Genomic DNA, 21,552 nt, shown 5'->3' with positions numbered 1-21,552 from the left:
TATAGTTTTAATCCAAATTCTTAATGCATTCTTTGTTTATTAGTAAACAAACGATCAAATTATTTTCTCCTAAAGTAATAGAATGTGTAGAGATTAGCAAGTTTCTTGTCCTACTTTCTTTATGTTCAACCCGTATCTATACGTACACCGTACACTTACGGTTAAATAAAATTTCATATCATAGCAACTTTGATCTTTATTCTTTACCTAAATCTTCCTTGAAACCCAGTTACAGACCCGCATGAGTTAAAAGTCGTTGTCCATAACCACAAATTTTCTAGATGCATGATTTACTTTTAGCCGATTTTTTTATTCTCTATTAAAATGAACTCGATCATTTCAAAAGTTTCGACTTGTTGTGGGTCTAAGGGCCATTCTAAGCAAGTGCAAAGTGCCATTTATACAAGGCCTGGAAATAAGAAGGCTTATATACATACACCTATCCAATTCACTTGTAGTGTTTCATATGGGTTTTGCACAAATATTATTTATAGGGATCACTAAAAGGGTACTGAGTAGATATAATTATGCAAAAATAAACCAAAAGTAAACAAAAGGAGAAACTTTAGTAAGGATAAAATGAAAAAAACCATTACTAAAATAGAAAATGGGACATTAATAGAAAACTCACCTAATATAGAAATTGAACATTAGTGCTAAACTGAAAGGAGTATTATATACTAAAGTCATTAATTAGAATGACACATGTTACAACTATGCTTATTTTTTCACTATTGAAAATCTTAAGGGCAATATTTAACAAAACAACAAATTTTTATATTCATTAACATTAAGGAATATATTTGTCATAAAGAATATAAAATATACTATAAGATATTAAAAGGTTTATATTATTGTGGTTGACTTTTAAAGTCCAAATAAAATTAATAAAATAAAAATTTTATAAAATATTCATACTAAATATGATATCATTAGTGGTTACTTAAAAATATTTATTAATTAGTGTCAAAATATATGTTTTTTAAAAGTCATTTTAACAACAAAATGTCATATCCTTAATCTCAAAAGATTGAGATCGGCAACATAAACTGATATATCAATTCTTATGATCATCCACATGAATTCTTCTTTTATATTCGTTTTGATTTTCTTTCTTATCAATTTGTAAGTTTAGGTCTCCCATATCTCCACTCAAAAAAAAAGGATCACCCATATCATTTTTCACTCTTGTTCTCCAAGTCATCTTCGATCTTTTGCACCCTCTTTTTAAGTCATTTGCTATTTTTAAATATTGTATTTTTTATTTAATCATTTTTTTATTAGTTAGATAAATAAATGGTTCTGTTTCATATTGGAATAGTGAATGGATAGATCATATATTGGTGCAATTAGTTTCAAGAGCCAATCACTATAAAATTACTCTAATTAAAATATTATATTATAGTTGTATGAATATAATTTATTTTCAATACATCCCTCAAAATCTTATTCAAATTTCTCTTACAAAGTGAAAATTTTTAAAGTTATCAAATAGAAGAAAACAAAAAAGTAATAATGATGAGTTGATGACATGATCATTGAATTTTAAAGAGAAAATTATTACTGTATGAAATATACACTAGTATATAATTTTGATTGAACATGATGTTTGTACAGTTTTGTTTTAGTTGTGCTTAAGATAAATAGATAGATTGTTAATTTTATAACGAATTCTACGTCATTTTTTCACCTTAAATAGTTACTCTACCTGAAAAATAAAATTATTACCGAGTCTTGACTGTTGTCTCTACGATATAACTTTTAGAGAAATGAAAACAAACCTTAAGACTTATTGAAACCTCATACCACTCACTACAATAGGTGAACCTGATATATTCCTAATAGTGATAGGGCATTAAACGAGGCATAAGATGACCTGAACATTTTAAAAAGTTAACAGGTAAAGGGGCTTGGGAGTTGGGAGTGGCATGAGTCCCCCGACTTGGCACACGGGCACATGGATCGCCCTTTTCCATCTGCACTGTCTGGATTACCGGCAAACACAAATCAGGTGCGTTGTGCTAGGCTGCCTTACTCGGCACACCTCATTAACGCCTTTACATTGCACCCTCTCCACTCCTCCATACCACTACACAAATTTTCAAGTAACTCTGCCACTTCAAGACCAACACGACTCATTCGATATAATGGTGTGGACACATAACTTCCACCACCCACCTAGGAACACCATAAGTCATAATCATCCATCTTTAACCACCAGACAGAAAATTAATACAAACCATCTATGTTCAACCTCCAACGTTACCACCATCAACCACCATTTTGAAAACCAGGAGAGAATTTGCAAATCTCTGGAAAATGCACCTCAAAGGAAATGACCAACATTACTCCAAACCCTCCATTGCACTTATTCACAAGACCATAAAAATTCAAAAAATATTAATAGTGAACACTCCACAGAGAAAATGGACAAGATCCAAAGCTCCCATACTATTAAAAATATGAATAATATAGACTAAAAATCAACCCAAGAATCTAGAATGATTAGTCAATAAATAATATAGGAGGCATATCTTTGATTATTGATTACTACAAGGACAAAAAGCCAGACTCTTTTAACTTACTCTAAAAGTGGCTTTTGACAAATACTACTTTCTTCGTTTCCTAATGTTCTTTCCATTTAAAATATTTTATTTTGGAGAGAAAAATTTGATTAAGATTTTTAAGACATATATAGATGATAAAATATATTCATGTGAAATCTCGTTAGATTCGTCAAGTATACTTTTTTATTATATATTTTTTTATAATTTTTTATGATGCGTAATTAGATATATTAAGACTCAAAGTTTACTTTGAAAACTGTGCAAAAAGTAAATGGAAAAAACATTACGAAACGGAGGGAAGTGTAATACTATCTGCAGTACTTCATACCAACAGCAATCATTACCACTTTTGACTCAAACATAGATAACGGACGAAATTATTGGACTTATTTTGAAATCAATTGCCACCCTAAACTTTTAGAGATTTTTTTACTTCCCAACCCAAAAAGCTTCAACATCTGGCCTATAAAACCAGCTCTGCATTCGTGTTGTGTGCAACGTGGGTGCAAAGGTGATTTTTTTGGACAGTTTATTACCTAACATATCAGCGGCGAATTTTTGACAGTCAAACAAGAATATGACACTTGGACACACATAAAGTATCGAAGTCCGACTAATTTGGTACAAGATTACCATATTAGAAGTATATTATTTTCTTCATAATATCGCATCATATGTGCAAATAATACAGCAATAATATGATGACAACTTTTCTATGGCAGCATGACAGCCTCAACTATGAAAGAGTAGGGAAAAACTCAAGGAGCAGTTTACTTGGAAATGAATTGATGATAATGTTTAAAATATATAACAATTCATGGAAACTGGAGCAAACGGAGAATATCGAGGAGGTGGTATTACCTGTCCGTTGTTATAGTGAAAATTACTAATACTAGATGCAGTTGACACCGTCAATGAAGCTGCTGAAGCGCATAAATTGCTCATCAATTTGATTTGAAAATAATCACTGCTGCATTCAAGTCTTGGTTTGAAGCAACTCGGAAATATGGCACGTTCCTGAGAAAAGTAGACCATCACAAACTGGTGTTAGTCACAAATCCCACAGTTAAGAGTAATAATTAGCAAGAAAGAACACGAGGGATGCTCCATCAAAAAGGCTTGCTACTTTTATCAGATTCAACAAAACACATGATAAATCATAATTAGCAGCCTAGTGAAAGGAAAAAAGTAAGCAACTAGTTTAAAAGTGAGGCAACATCTTCCCAGTGCCCACAACACATACTAATATTCTCTTGCACCATCATATTGTCAGCAAATGCCTATAGTGCAATGCTCATTACTCCATCAGAGTTGTTGCACCTGAATGTTTCTCTGTAGATACTGGTGGGTCCCAAATCCAAGGCCAACAACAATGTTTTGGGTGCCACAAAACTCATTAAACAAAATGGAACTAAAACCAAGAAACAAACAATTTACTATCATGGAAGCAATCATAGCTAGGAAGAAGTCAACTAAAAATGAGGTGAAATCCAGATTGGTCATCCTTTCATTTCATGCCCAACATGTAAAGGCATAAGATTCCCAGACAACCAGAGCAACCACCTACATAGTTTCAAATTGTGTAATGATTACCAAATATGTATTAGTATAATCCACCATGCATCTCCCATGTTCATTCACTCCAAAAACACAACTCAACTTCAGATGGCAAGAAGGCAAACACTTATCCTCCTCCTGTTAGCATGGTTTCTCTTCACAGCTTTTCAATGTAATGGCAGATTCATAAAGATTCAAGCAACCAAATCAGGCAAGATACACTCTTACATCACTTCAGAAAGTAAATTTTTCGCAATCCCATACAAGTGTCCTAAGTTTATGCAAATAGACAGATTTGTTAGTAATTACATTTGTGTTCCAAGAAATAAAAAATAATTTATCAATCAAATTTTAGTATACTAGCATTTACATTGATATGAAACATGAAACCAGAAGATATTAGTACATTAATGATTTATCAATCAAAATTTTGGAAGATATTGACTGGAGAAATTATTGTTTGATGGAACTTTCTATATAAAAATACATTTTTATTGCGTACACAAAAAACACATTGATAAACATATCATGAGAAATTACCTTTGTCCAATGCCTTCTGCAGTCAATTTCAAGCTACGGAAATTGCAGTCCAGCTCAAAGTGGCCATCAGAACATCAAGTTTCTGCATGGGTAGGTGCCAAAGTAGTGCCTTCCAACATTTACCAAGACATTAATCATCATAAAAAAAGTTCAGTTAATTGTTTAACAAATAAATCTTTATGTGGCAGGATGACATGAAAAAAGTCCACAAAGCACCATCAGGACCAAATCCAGTCGGAAACCATCGCCCACCAACAAGGCCATGAAAGTATGTGTGTGATTCTGCAAGAAGAGTAGAGCTGATAATGCAGGAACAAATATTTGTAAGATGAAAATTAGAATATTGTGGGGGTACAAAGATGTGAAAGTATTTAGAATCTCGGTTCCATTATCTTTATTGGCTATAGCCTTATGTAACTACGAGTGGTTAGTGCATTTATTTAGTTTCTGGATACCAATTCACAGTAAATGACCGGTTTGCTTAAGAAAAAGCTAGAAGATTTCTTGTTATCAACTTACCAAGCATGAGCATTATATTGCAGCTTTATGATTTGAACACTTTCAAAAGTATGTTTGAGTGCTCAACTGGTGCTAGATACAAAGAAACCCCAGCAGATAGGAGAAAGATAAGTGCAATTACCTGCGCAAGTTATTATTTTCCAGTCTGACTAGTGGTAGGTATCTGCTGAATACTTGAAAAGAAACATACCGAGTATACAAGGTAGTATTATAACTCTGAAACTAGTTAGCTAATAATGCTTAAGGTTCAGCTAGATTCAGAATAGCAGTTTACAAACAAGTCCAACTCAGTGGACTGCTAAACTTAACAAGTAAGTTTCTTCAAAAACAAGTCCCAAAAAGAATTCATAAAGCTATGATAACTGTCTGCTTGATAGTGCCCATCCAAAACCATAGCACTACGCATGAAATCACACAAGAGGCCATATGAGGATGTTGTTGCTTTTAATTCTAATTTCATATCGTACCAAATTATTTGTTACAAAAATGTGGTCAGCCCAAATTACATGGAAAGGGCAGTGACAAATGCGCAGCTTCACAACATCAGAGGTTGAAACAAATAAGACATCGAATGGCTGCTATGACCCTGACTATGATATGATTTCATGAGATGTACAAAACTGAATATAAATTACATACAACTCAATGCAATCAAACCACACGCTTCCGCTTTGATCGCTTGCTCTTCTTTGGAGTAGAATACTTGGGAAGCTGTTTGCTGTCACTAGATACATATGCCTCTTCTAATTTATCCTGTCAAAAAAAACTTCTTTTTTACTATCTTCAGCGCAATATGAACTTATTGACATTATCACTTGATTACCATATGCCAGAATTTTAAAAAACGAAAAAATTTGGAGTACCGACTATAGAACTTCAGGTCAGAGAATCTTCAAGGAATATAAGCTCAAGAGGAAGCCCACTCTAGCTTTTATAAAAGAACTTTTAACTACTAAAGATTAGATGCTCACACATGCATTCTTATGTAACACAAATTGCATAGATGAACTAACGTAGACTTTCAGTGACCAGGCTAATTGAAGGCAACTACTTTTGCGGCTCATACAATGCATGGGCTGGACAGAACTTAAATTGTATCAAGTTAAAAATAAATCCACATCAGTAAGAATTAAAATGTGTTAAGTATTGTAAGTATGTGAATTAGCATAGTTGATAATACACTTATAAATTAAATAACAAATAAAAGTATAAATAACATATCTTTGTATCATCGTACGTTTACTTCTTGATTATATGTGATACTCGCTTTGTCCCAAAACAGTTGCTACATATCCTTTTTTAAGCAGTCCTAATATAGAGCTACATTTCTCTAAATGGAAAATTTTACCTCCTCAACTCTACTCCTTTTAACCTATTGCACATCTCTTTTCCTCCCAAATCTAACATGTGGTCTCCCACTCCCACTAAATTTTCTATAAAAGGTTATGTGGAACGAATAAAAAAAAAGCTCAAATAGCAACATAATATCTATTGAGTAACCCCATTACATCTCAAACATGTGCAAGTACTTCCTAAGTTTTAATTACTAGCCACATTTAACTCTTGCCTACCCAACACACTATTTTGAGCAGCATCCCTATAATTCCATATCAATTGAAAGTATTAGAAGTTTATATTTTGAAATAAAGCTTTAAAACTAATGTAATAAGATGACGAGTATGAAAAATAGGGGGAAAAGTCCACCTGTCAGGGGTATTTAGAACCGGAGAAAGCAAATAATTTTATGACTTAAAAGCACTAGTAATAATTGACCATTGAAAAACTTATGGATGCTTTTCTACCACAGCTACATAAATATATACTAATTTTGTCAACTATCATCTTAGATGTGCACATCAAAGACCACAAACAAAGACAAAATGTTCAGGCAAAAGTCATCTATTAGCAAGTTTTAACAGACACTGAATGTCATGGCTAACTAGTAATACCAGTGACAACTATTTCACATAATACATGACTATGGTCAATCACTCAGTTGCTCACCGTTTCTTTAGATTCATCATCAGACCCAGTTTCAGTATCAGATACAGATGCCTGATCATCTGGCAGTGCTTTGCTTATTTGTTTACGTCTTGCTTCTTCTTTAGATGGTCTTAGCCTATTTTCAAAAGTCAAGAGGATATTAGGATACCAATCAAAAGAAATACTATACTGGACTACCCAACCAAATAATACTAACCTATCGTCAATCTGAGCAGGTTGAGATGCTGAACGTTTTGCCTTTCCAGCACTAATAATGCCACTGGCATTCTCATTTACAACAGGCTTTGCGCCACCTAATTTGCGTAGCCATACCTGCTGTGCAGTACTCAGAACATTATTTGTAAACCTGTCAACCAAAACTTCATATTTCAGAGAATAAGTCTTTAAGATTATCACTATAGCATACTGAAAGTGTGAAACTCAGAAAGCAAATTACAATGAGCTAGTTCTAGTTGCTTACATGACACAAAGTAGCAAAATGGACAACAAAGGCCTATTGATTCATCATATCTTTTTACTGGACAACAAAAGCCTAATGAACCATCTATCTTTTTACTGGCCTTGTTCAAAAGATAAGCATCAATGCAATAAAAATCAAACAAGAGACACAATAGTAATTCCATCATCTTCCACCACTGTCCACCTCTTATTTTTTTGGTTAACGTGAGACAGGGATAGCAAATGGGTAAATTTAAGGGTTTTACATTATAACTGGGTGGGTATGGGTATGAATTGAGTGGTAAGTGGGTTGATTTGAGTATTATAAAAAAGCACCCACCAACGGTAGCGGGTAGGTGATGGATATAAAAGTTTACCAGCTGCATACCCACCTGCCTGGTGCCCACAATATATTTCTTTATAATATATATTATTCCTAAAAAATGATCGACAAAAATCTGAAAAAGATTTGAATCTCAGATTGGCTCAACTAAAAGTTACAAAAACAAAAAAAATCCTTGTAGATCGGGCGGGTATAAGGAAAGTACAAGGCGGGCATGATTGTGATGGGTATAGTTGGACAATGGATGGAGATGGTTTGTAATACGTGGCCATGTAGCCACATTGGTTGGTGTGGGTATGAGAATTGTATCAGTGGCTATGTGGTAGGTAAGAAAACTTAAGGATAAGTGGGAGAGGGGACCAGCACCCACCCACCATTTTTCCATTCCTAACGAGAGATAGGGTATTTACTGGGACTGCTAATTGGATTAGGCCTCTGTCGATAGGTGGTCCAGCCCATTGGACCCACCGTTAAAGAGAGAGGGAGATGCATCATTGTAATTCAAAATATCCATTAGTCAGAATTTCCCCAAAATTTAACCTTGATGAACATACTATGACAGATGTCGGCAACAATAGCAGCCAGAGACACAAGAATCAATACAAAGAATCTAAATCTATTATCTTTGGGGCTTCTTACAAAATTTTAAAAAAATATCAAGTTAAATTGGGAAATGAAAGAGGGACTTAGAAACAGACCAGTAGATGGATAATCCGGATGGAACGGATAATGAAAAATAACCAATCATGAGAGGAAGGAACTTCAGGACGAGAAGTGAATTCTTCTGAGATGGATCAGTCTGCCCAAGTATACCTTTCAGTAATTGCCATCTTCAAAAAATGATAAAGAATGTATGACAGACAAAAACAGAAGAAATAATCTTACTTCAGGAGGCTTCATAAGCTCCATTGAAATATATTGTGAGGCAACTAGCAGGACAGGCAGAACAAGGTAAGCTGCAGTATCGCCCCAGCCAAGGGGTGGATGACCATCCTGTAAGGTGACATACGGTCAGAATAATGAGAAGAAGGTTATACACTAGAACATAAACCAGCTGTGTATATAGATTTACAATTTTGCATAAGACAGAGAAAAAGAAAAGAGACAGATAAGAACCAATATAAAAAAAGAAGACAATTGGCATAAAAGCAAGCAAGTAAATCTTACTACAGAAGAAAAGGGGAGAAGAAAGGAGCTGAGAAACTACTTTTTGAGTGATCTTTACACAGAAGCGCAGAAATCAGGACATAATTTATATGCATTAACTACTATCAATTTGCTGTTGGAGCAAGCAAAAGGAAGTAGTTGGAAGAAATCCAAGGGCAAGCCAGAAGAAAGTACGGATGAAATTTACTCTACACCTCACACCATGACCCCCTAATCTGCAAAGAAAAGGGGGTGGATTTTGTATCATGGTATTGTATGATAATCCCTCCATAAAAAAGAACCAGTTGTCATGTTTCCTCCTAGTAAAGTTGAATACTCAGATAGACAACATAGCTAAATACATTTGTCCACATAGGTGACAATGTACCTTCAAGTTGGCAATAAAGCTTTACAAACTACCAGCCAAAATGACGACAAGAATGATAAAGCAATAGTACCATTAATTATGATTTATGATGATATAGTAATTAATACTTGGGAATCAAACAGGCAAGAAAAACTTGACGCATCCAGTCCCACTGGAGTGAACTGTAAGGCTCACCACACCTATAACTCTGATTTTTCAATAAGTCATTTATCTGCCTCTTCATCTATTCATTCTTCTGACATCATAAACACAGGCAAGTTCCTCATTCAATTTCCTCCCGAACAGAATATAAGTGCAATGCAAATTAAATGCCTTAAGACTTTGTGCATCATTATCATAACTAATATCTTCAAAGAAGACTTGCATCCAATCAAGAGAATTTGGATCCAACCAAATAATTCTACACTGAACTCATAACTGTCAGATTTACTAGCTTTCTCTAATACGCGTCACGTACAATAAAAGCCAGGTATTCTAAACTGACAGATACATAGCATACAACACTACTCGTACATTTCATTTCCCCAATCAATTACATGAATCCCACCTAGGCAATACTCTATCTCTAACGTATGAAACTTACCTTTGTAAAAGCACAGACTGTTTGTCATTGATCCTTGAAAAAATTAAACATCTTCTTTAATTTATAAGAAGTGCATGTGATCAAATGAACCATTTTACAATAGTCTATAATCTGAAACCAAATATTTAATAACGCTTGGCTTTATCGAGAATGGACAGAAGAGATAGATAGTGTCTTCATACAAAAACAATCCTTCAACAGAAGAATATAGATATTAGACCCATCTGGAAAGTTCAATCATACCCTTAGAAACAAAATTCCAGATGAAAAGTGGGGACCGTAAAACAGACACATACTGTGTAGACTTTTCCAAAAGACTAAGCTTTCAATAAACTTCTAGAACACATGCTTCAATAGAAGAGTAAACAAGACACAAAAAAGATTAGCAATACTTTCACTGATGTAAGGCAACAGTACCACAAAAGGAAAGAGCCAGGAGATGCCGGCACCACTTTGACGTGCAGCAATTGTAGTTGGCCCCCCCAACGAAGGAATCCAGAAAAATCCTTCTGTCAGCAATCCCTTCAAGTTCAAAAGTTTGAAATCATCGATTAAATCACAAGTGATATTTTAAGTACTCTCAAAGGGAACAATCAACTTGATGTAACTCACCTCGTTAGCTACATTTGAAAGAGCTTGATACAATCCTATCCAGACAGGTATTGTTGCCAAAGTGGGAAAGCACCCTGTCAAATATGAATATAAGTAACAGACGAAGTTTTCAGTACAACTTAGAAACCATTGAATAGACTGGATAATATTAAACTCAAGTAGTCTTGCAGTTTTGATTTTAGGAAGCATCAAGGTGGCCACCATCAACCATGATAGTGGTATTCTATATCTCCACCAAGAAACATGGTATAGCGCTAAACCACAGTAAATACAAAGGAACAACATGCAATTTAAAAAAATAATTAAAAAATAGCCACTTGACATCCAGAAAATAACGACTTCGTAGCTTAAGCTCAGCATAGTATAGGTAAACAAATTGTATGACAAACAATCATATAGCATGGTTTATCAGCATACAATGACCAAACAGGGAGAAACTACGAGATAGAACAGCTTACAGACAGCAATTATGAAGTATTAAAATGTCTAGGATAACCTAATAAAGTTCAAATCTCAAGATCAGACCCATGAAGAGATTCTTTAGTTAAAACTTACGACAAATGTCCAAGCCAAAATTTTATTAAAGCCTATTAGAATGTTCATTACCTTTTTATAATTCTGTTCCTTATTCAATAAGCAAACATATTATAGTAGTAGTACCAAAAGTGAGCTTACATGGTGACAGATTCGATTCATAATATTCGTTCACATGTACTACTTTCACTTCGGTAGGATGAAAGAAATTGGCAGAACTGAAAAAGGTTCAGTCTGTTTTTACAGTGTTCCATGCATGTACTCTTTTCAACTCTGGTACAATGAAAAACATTGCCGATTGCCACAGATGAAACATATCCATCACTGTAGTATTTAATGTGGTGTCCTCTAGCTCCAGGTTAATGGTTATCCAGAAAGCTTCTTCCTTTGTTAGCTGATGTTTGTTGCTCATTCATTTAATTTACTTGAGCAGAACAAATATTCAGTTACTAGATTATTCATTCCAAACAGGAATATCTTCGATTTTGTAATTAGCATACAAAAGAGCTTCAATCCTTATTAACTGTTTTTGAAATTTTCAGTCAGTCTCATTCAAAATGGACTCAAAAATCAACCCCAGTTGATGCTAACTTTGATGGGCAGGATATGATGGATTAAAAAGATCAAGAAAACAAAATTGAGTTTTGCATTATTTTTAGACAAAAGGTTAGTTTTCATGAAATGCATACGACATCTACAATGATAATTCAAATTGAGTTATTTTTTATGATTCCCTACGGTCTACAACCTGTTGGTGCCAATGCAACACAATTCGCTAGAAAATTCGTTTTTTGAATTTGCAATTCACTCAAAATGGCCCAACAATAACCCAAATGAGAATGATTTGCTTTGTTCAATTCGTTACTCGCGAGGAGATTTGCGAATCATGTGACATTTGGTTGATGCAATCAAAGTGGAACAACAAATAATATAATGAATTTTGAGTGTAATAAAGAAAGTTATTGCAAGAAGTGTACTGTACTTCAGTACTGCAAGATAGCAGAAAAAATGGTGAGTCTTCAAGAGCGCAGAAAGGGGAAGAAAGAACACAAATAGATATTTCACCATTCAGGATTTTTGAGACAACCTTCACATTCATAATCCTCTGCCTGTGTTCCTGCATTCGTTGCAGCTGCAATCGAACTCGAGAACAGAGCAAAAAATGTGGAATGGTTGAAGGAAACATTCTTATCTATAATGCAATCACTTCCAAGCATCTCAAAAGCACAAATATACTAGTGCAAGCATAGGCAATTGGGAAGTGGAGTGGGACGGGGAGAGGCTCCACCATTTCAACCTAGACGAAATGAGTTTTCATGGCCAGCCCAGAAAGAGGCTTCTAGATCTGAGTCCTCGGGGTGGACATCCTCTGAAAGATTCAGTAGATACCTTGACTGTCAAACTACTGATCCATCATACTCAAAATACAAGTCATCGTGTTTATAGTTGAATTGTCTAAGAATGATCCTCAAGAATTAAGATAATGGCTAACTTTTGGATTCTAACTTAAAACAACTTTGACAGCTAGCCATCAGATTAGAGCACGATAGGTTCTGGAATGTTACACAAATATCTTCACAGTTTGTAGATCTTTCCTTGTTCTTATGTGATATGTCTTTGATGAATAATGCTATTATGTAATACTAAAATATGATAATAATTAACAATATTTATATAGATTATGTTGTTGGTGCGGTAATATTTAGAGAATTTGGAGCACAGAGTATCTACTAGCAATTTACTTAAAATGTATTTCCAAACCAACCATATGATCACACCAACACGGGTATAGATGATTGATTCTTCAATCTTTAGTACTTAATTTTGAACCAACTACTTGAGATTTTGTCAAAAAGTAATTCATCTGTGTATATTGAGATTCAGAGATTTAAGTAACAAAAATATCAGCCTCCGTAGCTTGTTCAGGAAGAAAGACACAATGAAGTTAACAATGTTCAACTGCAAGAAAAATCTATGGTATTTGCTGTTGAATATAGAAGATTATCATGATCATAGAATCAATAAGGGTAACTGAGTAACATAATTATTAGCCTCCTCAATCTCATAGTGGCTTTACCATTGAGTACATGAAGAAAGACACAATGAAGTTACTACCAGAAAGTCTATGGCATTTGTTGTTGACAATTGAAGGTTTTTATGATCATTGGATCAATAAGGGTAAAGGGCTTAGAATAGCTCTTCAGTACAACATAAGAAGTAACCAAGAAATTCTCTATAAAACAAAAGGACTTCAAGTTACAATTAAAAAAATTAAGGTCATAACATTGAAAGATGGTTCAAAATTCATGGTCATCACTCCCAATCAGATGATGAAAGGGAGAAAAAATTTCAGCAACAATTCAAGATGAAGAATATAATACACTGAAGTTAAGGTAACATTGAAATCTATTCACATGCGACCAAATCAATTCAATGAATTTACTTGGAATCAGAAAATACTAGAAAATGCATATCCAGTTAAAGATATGATCCATAAAATCCTCATATGCCATATATTTTTGGCAAATAAACTATGTTTTCCCTGTCATATCTTGCAATTGGGTAGATGGTGTTTTAAGGGGATACAAGTCAGATGCGTTTTTCTCCCAACTATTTGAGTCCTATGATACTACAAACACAAAAGAAAATAGCATTAAAATTATAATGAACCATATTGGCAATATTAGACCACGTGATCACTTATGCTAGAAAGATGCGCTACATGACTCATGTACCTGGATTCAACTCATAGTCTACGCAAATATCATGGTTACACGATGATGTTTAATTTTAACAAGTATTCTGTTCAGGGCCAATCAATGGACCGGCAACTTTTCACTGGTAGTTGGTAGACTGAAGAATGGATGATATTAAGAAGAGCAGATCCCTCAAGAAATGAAGGTTCCGGGACATGAATACAAAACTTTTGGGTAATTAATTGATAATGCTTTTAATAATACTACTATTGCCAACAAAGCTTCAATAGCTACCACATGTTCAATAAATATTTGATTACTTAGCATTAAATGAAGCTGGAACATTAACTTAAGATACATTCCTTCAAATCGGTTAAGGCTAGAGAAATCTTCCGTCTATCTGAAGACTCGTGAAGCAGGCTCTATGACTAAGCAAACTAGGGTTCCTTTTACTACTAGTAGAATTTAAAATACTTAAGCTTTTCACGTACTTCAATTTATAATGGATATCAATTATTTCACACAATTGCAAATTACTTTACGTCAACAACTTCGAATTATTTTAAGAACTCAATGAAAGCTCTAATTCTATTCTTATAAGGAGAACTTAATTGTTTTCATTGAAAATCAGTTTAATTATGTCAATTTAATGCAAAGATTTCATCAAAGGAAAAATATATAGAAATTTTATCTGACAAAGGCACAAATACTCCATGATGTAAGCCATACTGGAGTAGTTTTAAGGAAACATGAACATTAAGTTGAAGACAACAAGCACACTACTATTCAATTTAAGGCTCTAAGATCCCAATCCGATTTTGTGTGCTATACTACCACTTGATGAACACCTGAACCGTGTAGATACAATATGAAAAAGTACAAGGTCAACAACCAGGCATTAAATGTTTAGTAATCGTTAAGTTTGATGATTTGCTTGCCTTCTTTATTTTCCTACACCTACAAATAACAAGGTCAACAAATTTTGACCCTGGGTTAAGCCCTGTATGTTTGTTGGAGTTCCCAATCCCCATGCTAAAAAAATTATATAAAACCATAAACCTGGCTATAAACAAGATCAATGTATCTAGACATGTCTTTTTGTTAATAAAAAAATATTAATACACTTATTTCTTTCCATTTCCCATCCTAACCTTATCAAGTTATCCTAATTTGAGTAGAACCATATGTAACCTTTATGTAATCTAAATAAAGACACTTACTAACTAGTAAAACTAAAAGAACAAATATGCTAAAGTGTGAGAACCAAGCAAATGCTCCAAACAAAAAAAGAAACAAAATGGAAATTTATTGAAACTTCACCTGCCAATGGATTAACACCAGCTTGCTTGTAAAGGCGTGATGTCTCGAGTTGTATCCTTTCCTGAAAAGGAATTCAATAGCTCCATCAGACTTTCGCTAAAACTTAAATTAAAATCAATCTTATACCATTGTTTGTTTCAACAGGAAGAAAACAAGGAAAGTAATAGTAAAGGGAAGAAAAATCCATCGGATTAGAAATATAATAAAAGCAAGCTGTTGCACTCTAATTTCTTGTGTTCGTTGTAATAAGACAAGTTCACCCCTTTCACCACAATTGCAATATATCTAGACATCTTAATGTAAATTAACCAGATGATGCACTCAGAGGAATCACATATTCACATAGGACCTCAAAAAATTAATGTACTACGCAATAAATGGGCTAGAAATGTGCCAGAATTGGTTCAAATTCAGCTTGAGCACACAATTGTCCAAGTAAAAACATTGCAATAGTGTAAAATGACACTTACCTGATTCCCTTTATATCTTTCTTGAATGGCTTTTATCTTTGGTTGGAGATTTTGCATAGCCAGTGTTGATTCAACCTGAAAATAAAGAAATTTTCAACAAGCCAATCATCACACTCGTAGTTTTCCAAGTGCTACATTATTTCAGTGATTTATCTCCCTTTGAAGTGATGCGTAAAGATACATATGTATATCTATTCCGCCACATACATAGTTAGTTGGTGCATTGACATAACCCAATCAAGAAGATACATTCAATTTATAAGTCAATTGTAAAGTATGTAGACCTCTAATTCTTGTTAGTGGGAGATATGCATGCTTCAATGATTCTCGAGAAAACTTTAGAACATTAGCCATACAAGATTACACCAAAATAAGGCAGTTGTAACCACCAATGAGAATACACACATTGTTTCCAACAAAGATTTGCTGAAAAGGATACTCAATGAAAGACAAACCTGTTGCTTTGTCAAAGGAAAAGTTGCAATCTTGACGACGACAGTGAGTAAAATGATTGCAAAACCATATGAATATGGAACATGTAAAGCTGAAAGCCCGTCTTTCATAACCTATCCATTGGAAGAAAGTAAATTGTTTATGAGGTTGAACCAAATTAAAAAGCAAAAAAAACATGGTTATTGAAATTTGTATAATGAAAAGTATGGGGAGGTCATGACCCATGGCACACAGCTTACCTTAAACTCAAAAAGTGATAATTCTTCCCATAATAATACATGAACATGAAAGGAACAAAATGGTAAACTAAAACAAGTAACAGAAAATGATAGTATTGCAAAAGGCAGAAAAGGATGAAAATTCATTTTAAAATGATAGCTAGGTGGCATGATTGTTTCCAAAATCAAACTATTTACTGTATTCATTAAGTTGTTCCTTACTCAACTTCCAATCACATAAATTTCATACAATTCTCATCTTCATCTATAGATTTTGAGCAAAAAAGAGTCAAAAATAGTGAATATGATAGGATATGTGTCATGATTGCATAAAGTACAATGTTGCATTGTTAAAAAAGTAAAGATGCAAATAAATAGAAATTAGGATACTGAAAACATATAGAGATAGTACAATTTTCATCGTTTATGACGAACGCTCTCTTTGTTTTCACTAACAAGGGTATTACAAGGGTAAGATTGCATACATTCAACACCTTCAAATCCCATCCAAGTGGAAGCCACTTAAGGAGTTGGGTTAATGAAATGTTATTTTTGTTGTTATGACCAACGCTTTTGATACCCATGCATGACAAACACGAGTTAAAAACTTAGTGCTTGTCTTTACAACAAAAGATAAGTGGCAGTGCTATAATTTTTTCTCTATGGATTTGAAAACTAAATCAAACAATATATGTAATATTCTAAAAATTCAAATTACAAATAACAATCCTAGGAGAGAAATTACAATAATGAGAAATGAACAATTAGGTCAATGGGCGACAACATGGAATAAAATTGAGGTTGTCTTGTTACATTACCTTTAATTTGGAATCATGGAGTGACAACCATTATAAGCATTATTTTAACATATTATCCATTATCATTTATTTTTTTTAAAAGTGTATTATGTTCAAAAATGACTTTTATAAGCTTTAATTGAAACAAATGTCCTTAAAAACTTAAAATACTATGAGAAAAAAAAAATTTCAAGTTGAAAATTTATATCGGATGTCTTCGTAACACTGTGAGGTGCCGCATCATCAACATCGTAACCGTTAATGCAATTGCGACGATGTACGCGGTTTTTTTCTATGGGTGACAACGAAAAGGGGGGAAAAGGATAGAATCCTTGACCTTTGATATTGAGTGGCATCCTTTACCACTGGGTTTCGAGATGAATACATGTTAGGTTGAGTTGAACCCACTATACTATGCTAAAACGTTCCAGGACAAGAACAGTTTCAATGTTTTCCATTTAATAAATTGAAGTTTACTAACTAAATAAAAGTGAAATGTACTCTTGCACAATAATGATTAGTGTTGATTTTAAACAATTTTGACAAATGTATAACTCAAGAATACTAGTTCTATAGTGTACTCGGTATTTCTATTTGGTTTTGTTTGATGTAAAAGTTAATGCTGTGGGGATTTTCAGGAGGCAAATACTACTAAAAAAAATTTCTCTGATGTCAAATATGAATGATGTGGCACCAATGCAGAAGTATATTATACTTGTGTCCAGTTAGTAGCCTTCAATTTAAATGAACCAGATCTAATAAACAATTAACATGATTTCAAGATTTTGTATGAGTTCACCTAAAAATATCATGAAACCATATAGAGGGTAGTTTAAGAACCTTTTTTCTACAAAGTTAATCAAGTTGCTATAAACCATAAGATGTATGTTGATTATAACACACTTGGGCCTTTTCTCAAGAACTACTAGCTACTAGAACGAAAAGAACTAAACTAAGGTGATGTAAAATCTTAGCTAGAAGAATATTGGAAACAAAAGTGCAATGATAAGAGGAATTTAATTGTACTCACTTAATGAAGTAGAAGTATAGTGAAGTAATTTGAGTGTTGGTACTAAACTCGAGTGAAGTGTATTTGATATATACGTGACATGGGTGATTAGTTGAGAGATCGCCATTTTCCAACTGTTTAGATTTTCAAACATACAAGTATATTATAGTCAATGTATATCTTCCCTAGTATGATTATAAGTTGGCTCATATTATTAGCAAAAAAAAGAGGGATCAAAGAGCAGTATGTATATTAGGATAATCAAAATAATATATGATTAACAGCACAAATAGTAAGAAACTCAAGGCTACAAGAAATTTCCATAATTTTTGTATTCCAAATCCAAGATGTCAATGTAAATCCAAGAACATTATAACCTTAATTTTAAACATACCTTAGTTTCTCCATTATAACCTCAACTATAAGCACAAACATATCACACACCAAAAATAACAAGAACATTATAACCTTAATTTTAAAAGTATATTGGTGCATCATTAAAACCAAGATTTCAATGTAAATTCTTCTCTCTCTCTAAATTCGGTGCAATACAATATATGCCTTGAAAGTTGAAGCATGGATTTGTTTTGCCTTTTATCCTTCCATGTGGTACATCCTTAAAATAGTTAATCTATATCTCCACTAATCCTATACTCCATTGTCCATGACAGCCACTCTCAAATCTATTAAGAAGATTCTCATTAAATACTCTAGCTCTCCTTGTATTACAATTGGGCAACCTTAAGTCCTATACATAAGCACCATTGCAAAAATGCATTGTTGGTTGCAATTGCGATGACAGATTGTTGATGCGGTAAAGATAGTGATATGCTTATCATAACACTAAATATCGCCAAAAGCATGAGATTTCTTTAAACTGTCCAAAATGCGATTTTTTTACACCTTTACAACGCAGAAAATATCACCTCGGTTTCTTTGAAAACCTTTACAATGCGATCGATGTGCTGCGATGCGACCTTATTTTGCTCTATATTATGCACCAATTGTGCCCTTTTATAACCAAATGAGTGAAATCTAAAGTAATCATAATTCTCAACAAAGTCAAACTTGGTGAACTTCAGTCACACTATGAGTAAGGTAATTCACTAGGTAACTCATTTTTCAAATTCAGTCGCCCAAAATGGCCCAAAAATAGCCCATAATGGACTATATTTTGTTTTACTCAATTTGCAAGGAGATTAGCAATTATAACACTACTATACTTCAAAATCCGCAACTTAGTTAGTTAAACCCTTAATTTTTGTCAATTGTGAAATCAAATCCCTTTGTTTTTAATTGAGGCAAATTAGTCTGATAGCTTTTTCTATCGTGAAATTAAACTCAATTATTATTTTCCAGCATAATTTTTGCCCAAAAATGTTGACTTAGACGTGAAAATGATATTTGTAAATTTTAAAAGAATAATTTTTATGTAGTTTTCATTCCCTTTTTCTTTATGGCAACTATGTGTTTTTAATAATATATTGAGTATCTTGTAAAATTAAAGGCTCAACAAGCACATTAATCTCAAATTATCATCATTATGGTCATCGTAATCACAATACAATAAAACAAATTTTTTTTGGGTATGACGATAAATTTTTTCAAATAATTAAAATTTTAATATAACACCTCAACGTTGACGTTAGCATTTTCGCCAAAATTACGCCAGAAAATAATTATTCAATTTAATTTCACAATAGAAAAACAGTATGGGCTAATTTGGCTCAATCAAAAGTTAAGGGACTTATTTCAATTGGCAAAAGTTAAGGGCTAATTAACCATATTGGCGATTCAAACATCACTAGTTCTAGTTAAGAAATTAGCCAATATCTGTCACCAAGCCGCAATATTGCATCTATTGAATCGCCGAATTTTGATTGCTAATCACTAGCTAATCGAAAACTCAATCATATACATAGTCCAAAACAAACTCAGAACAATCAACTAGTAAACAACTAAGAGTTACATAAACCAATCAAGCACCAAACATATCATCATTCCTAATTGAAAATTCCTGATCCAAAAGCATCAGCATCAAATAGTTTATTCTATTTTCTAGTTGAACCTAGCATAACTTCATGATATGATATTAACATACTATAAAATCAACATTGCGCAATAACAGATGATTATATATCAGCACAGATACGCAATTAAAACAACCTTCAATACGACTTCCATTGCGTCGGAAATAAACCCGAACCAGCCACCACTTTTTTGAACCGAAGCACCAGAAGCGTCAGGAGAAGCTGAAACAGCGGCGTCAGCGAGAGTATATACAATACCTTCAGCTTTACTAAAAAATGCGTTCAAATCAATTGAACTGCCAATCGAAGAAATCGGAGGAATTTCCTGGAAGCTAAATTTGACAGAAGTACTAAGAATTTTGCTTCGATTGGGGAGAGAATAAAGGCCATGGCGTAAAAATTTGGATGGAGGTAAAGTTCCGATGAATGGCGAAGAAGAAATCAGGGTTTTCGCCATTGAAGGAGAGAGATTGAAGGATTCAAAGGGTCATAAGAGAGGTGCTTGAACCTGAGTTCAGTGTATGGAGGAGATAGATGAAGTGATTATGTAGTTTTATTTTCGTCCACGCATTATTATCCGTTTTAACGAATTTTTATAGTGGAGATTTTTTTTAAAAAAAAAATTATCAATGATAGCCTTAAGTTTTTTCGATTATTATTGGTACCCTCGTGTTATTGCGCGTTCTATAAGCGTAATCTATTCTAATTTTTTCCGTCTAAAATCGTTAATTTTTTCTTTTTCTTCTATTTTTATATTTAAAATATAAAAAGATAAAATAAAAAGTAAAAAAGTTAACGGTTTTGGACAATTTTGGACGGAAAAAATTAAAAAATATTACGGTTGTAAGACGCTTAATGACACGAGGGTACCATTAATAATCGAAAAAACTTAAAAGTACCATTTATAAAGTACAAAAACATTAGGGTACTATAGATAATTTCCTTTTTTAGATTTGAGACCATTGATTGAGTGTCACGTAGGTTGTTTAGTGAAAATGAGGAATAAATATTACTTAGATTTAGTATAAGGGATTTTATAGTAAAAAAATGAAGCAATGGACTAGTGTTATACCGTGGAATGCACCATTTGTTATTGTTATAATATATGCCTCAAGTCTTAAACTTAAGTGTGGAAATTTGGTTATAAGTATATCATTGTTTAGAAAGCAATGTAGTAGCATTTAAAGAGAAAGGAGAAAAGTCTTTGGTTTGGGGTAAAAGGTAAAGCCAAGTCAATTGCACCTTCTGTTGGCATTAAAGCCGACTCGGTAAGTAAGAAAATAACAAGTTGGAGAGAACAACTCAAGCTGACTCGACTTTCATGCTTG

The 21,552-nt window shown here is 33.3% G+C and overlaps 2 protein-coding genes across 2 annotated transcripts; one reads left to right on the top strand and one right to left on the bottom strand.

The window, feature by feature from the left end:
• Positions 1–4,144: 4,144 nt before the first annotated feature.
• LOC130814319 (CLAVATA3/ESR (CLE)-related protein 46) lies at positions 4,145–5,280 on the top strand. The gene is made up of 3 exons (XM_057680434.1): positions 4,145–4,335; positions 4,687–4,754; positions 4,853–5,280. Exons 1-3 carry the CDS (start codon positions 4,197–4,199, stop codon positions 4,928–4,930), a joined length of 285 nt encoding a protein of 94 aa, XP_057536417.1. The 5' UTR covers positions 4,145–4,196; the 3' UTR covers positions 4,931–5,280.
• A 328-nt stretch (positions 5,281–5,608) lies between these two features.
• Positions 5,609–20,786, bottom strand: LOC130814317 (inner membrane protein PPF-1, chloroplastic). Its single transcript, XM_057680433.1, has 11 exons — positions 20,361–20,786; positions 16,173–16,283; positions 15,718–15,792; positions 15,248–15,308; positions 10,698–10,771; positions 10,503–10,607; positions 8,854–8,961; positions 8,667–8,767; positions 7,384–7,533; positions 7,188–7,302; positions 5,609–5,936 (listed from the first exon to the last, which is right to left on the bottom strand). Exons 1-11 carry the CDS (start codon positions 20,679–20,681, stop codon positions 5,835–5,837), a joined length of 1,323 nt encoding a protein of 440 aa, XP_057536416.1. The 5' UTR covers positions 20,682–20,786; the 3' UTR covers positions 5,609–5,834.
• Between the last annotated feature and the right edge of the window lie 766 nt (positions 20,787–21,552).

Source organism: Amaranthus tricolor, chromosome 5, assembly GCF_026212465.1.
Source record: "Amaranthus tricolor cultivar Red isolate AtriRed21 chromosome 5, ASM2621246v1, whole genome shotgun sequence".
Lineage (NCBI taxonomy): Eukaryota > Viridiplantae > Streptophyta > Magnoliopsida > Caryophyllales > Amaranthaceae > Amaranthus > Amaranthus tricolor.
This window is presented reverse-complemented; position numbering and strand designations above follow the sequence as displayed.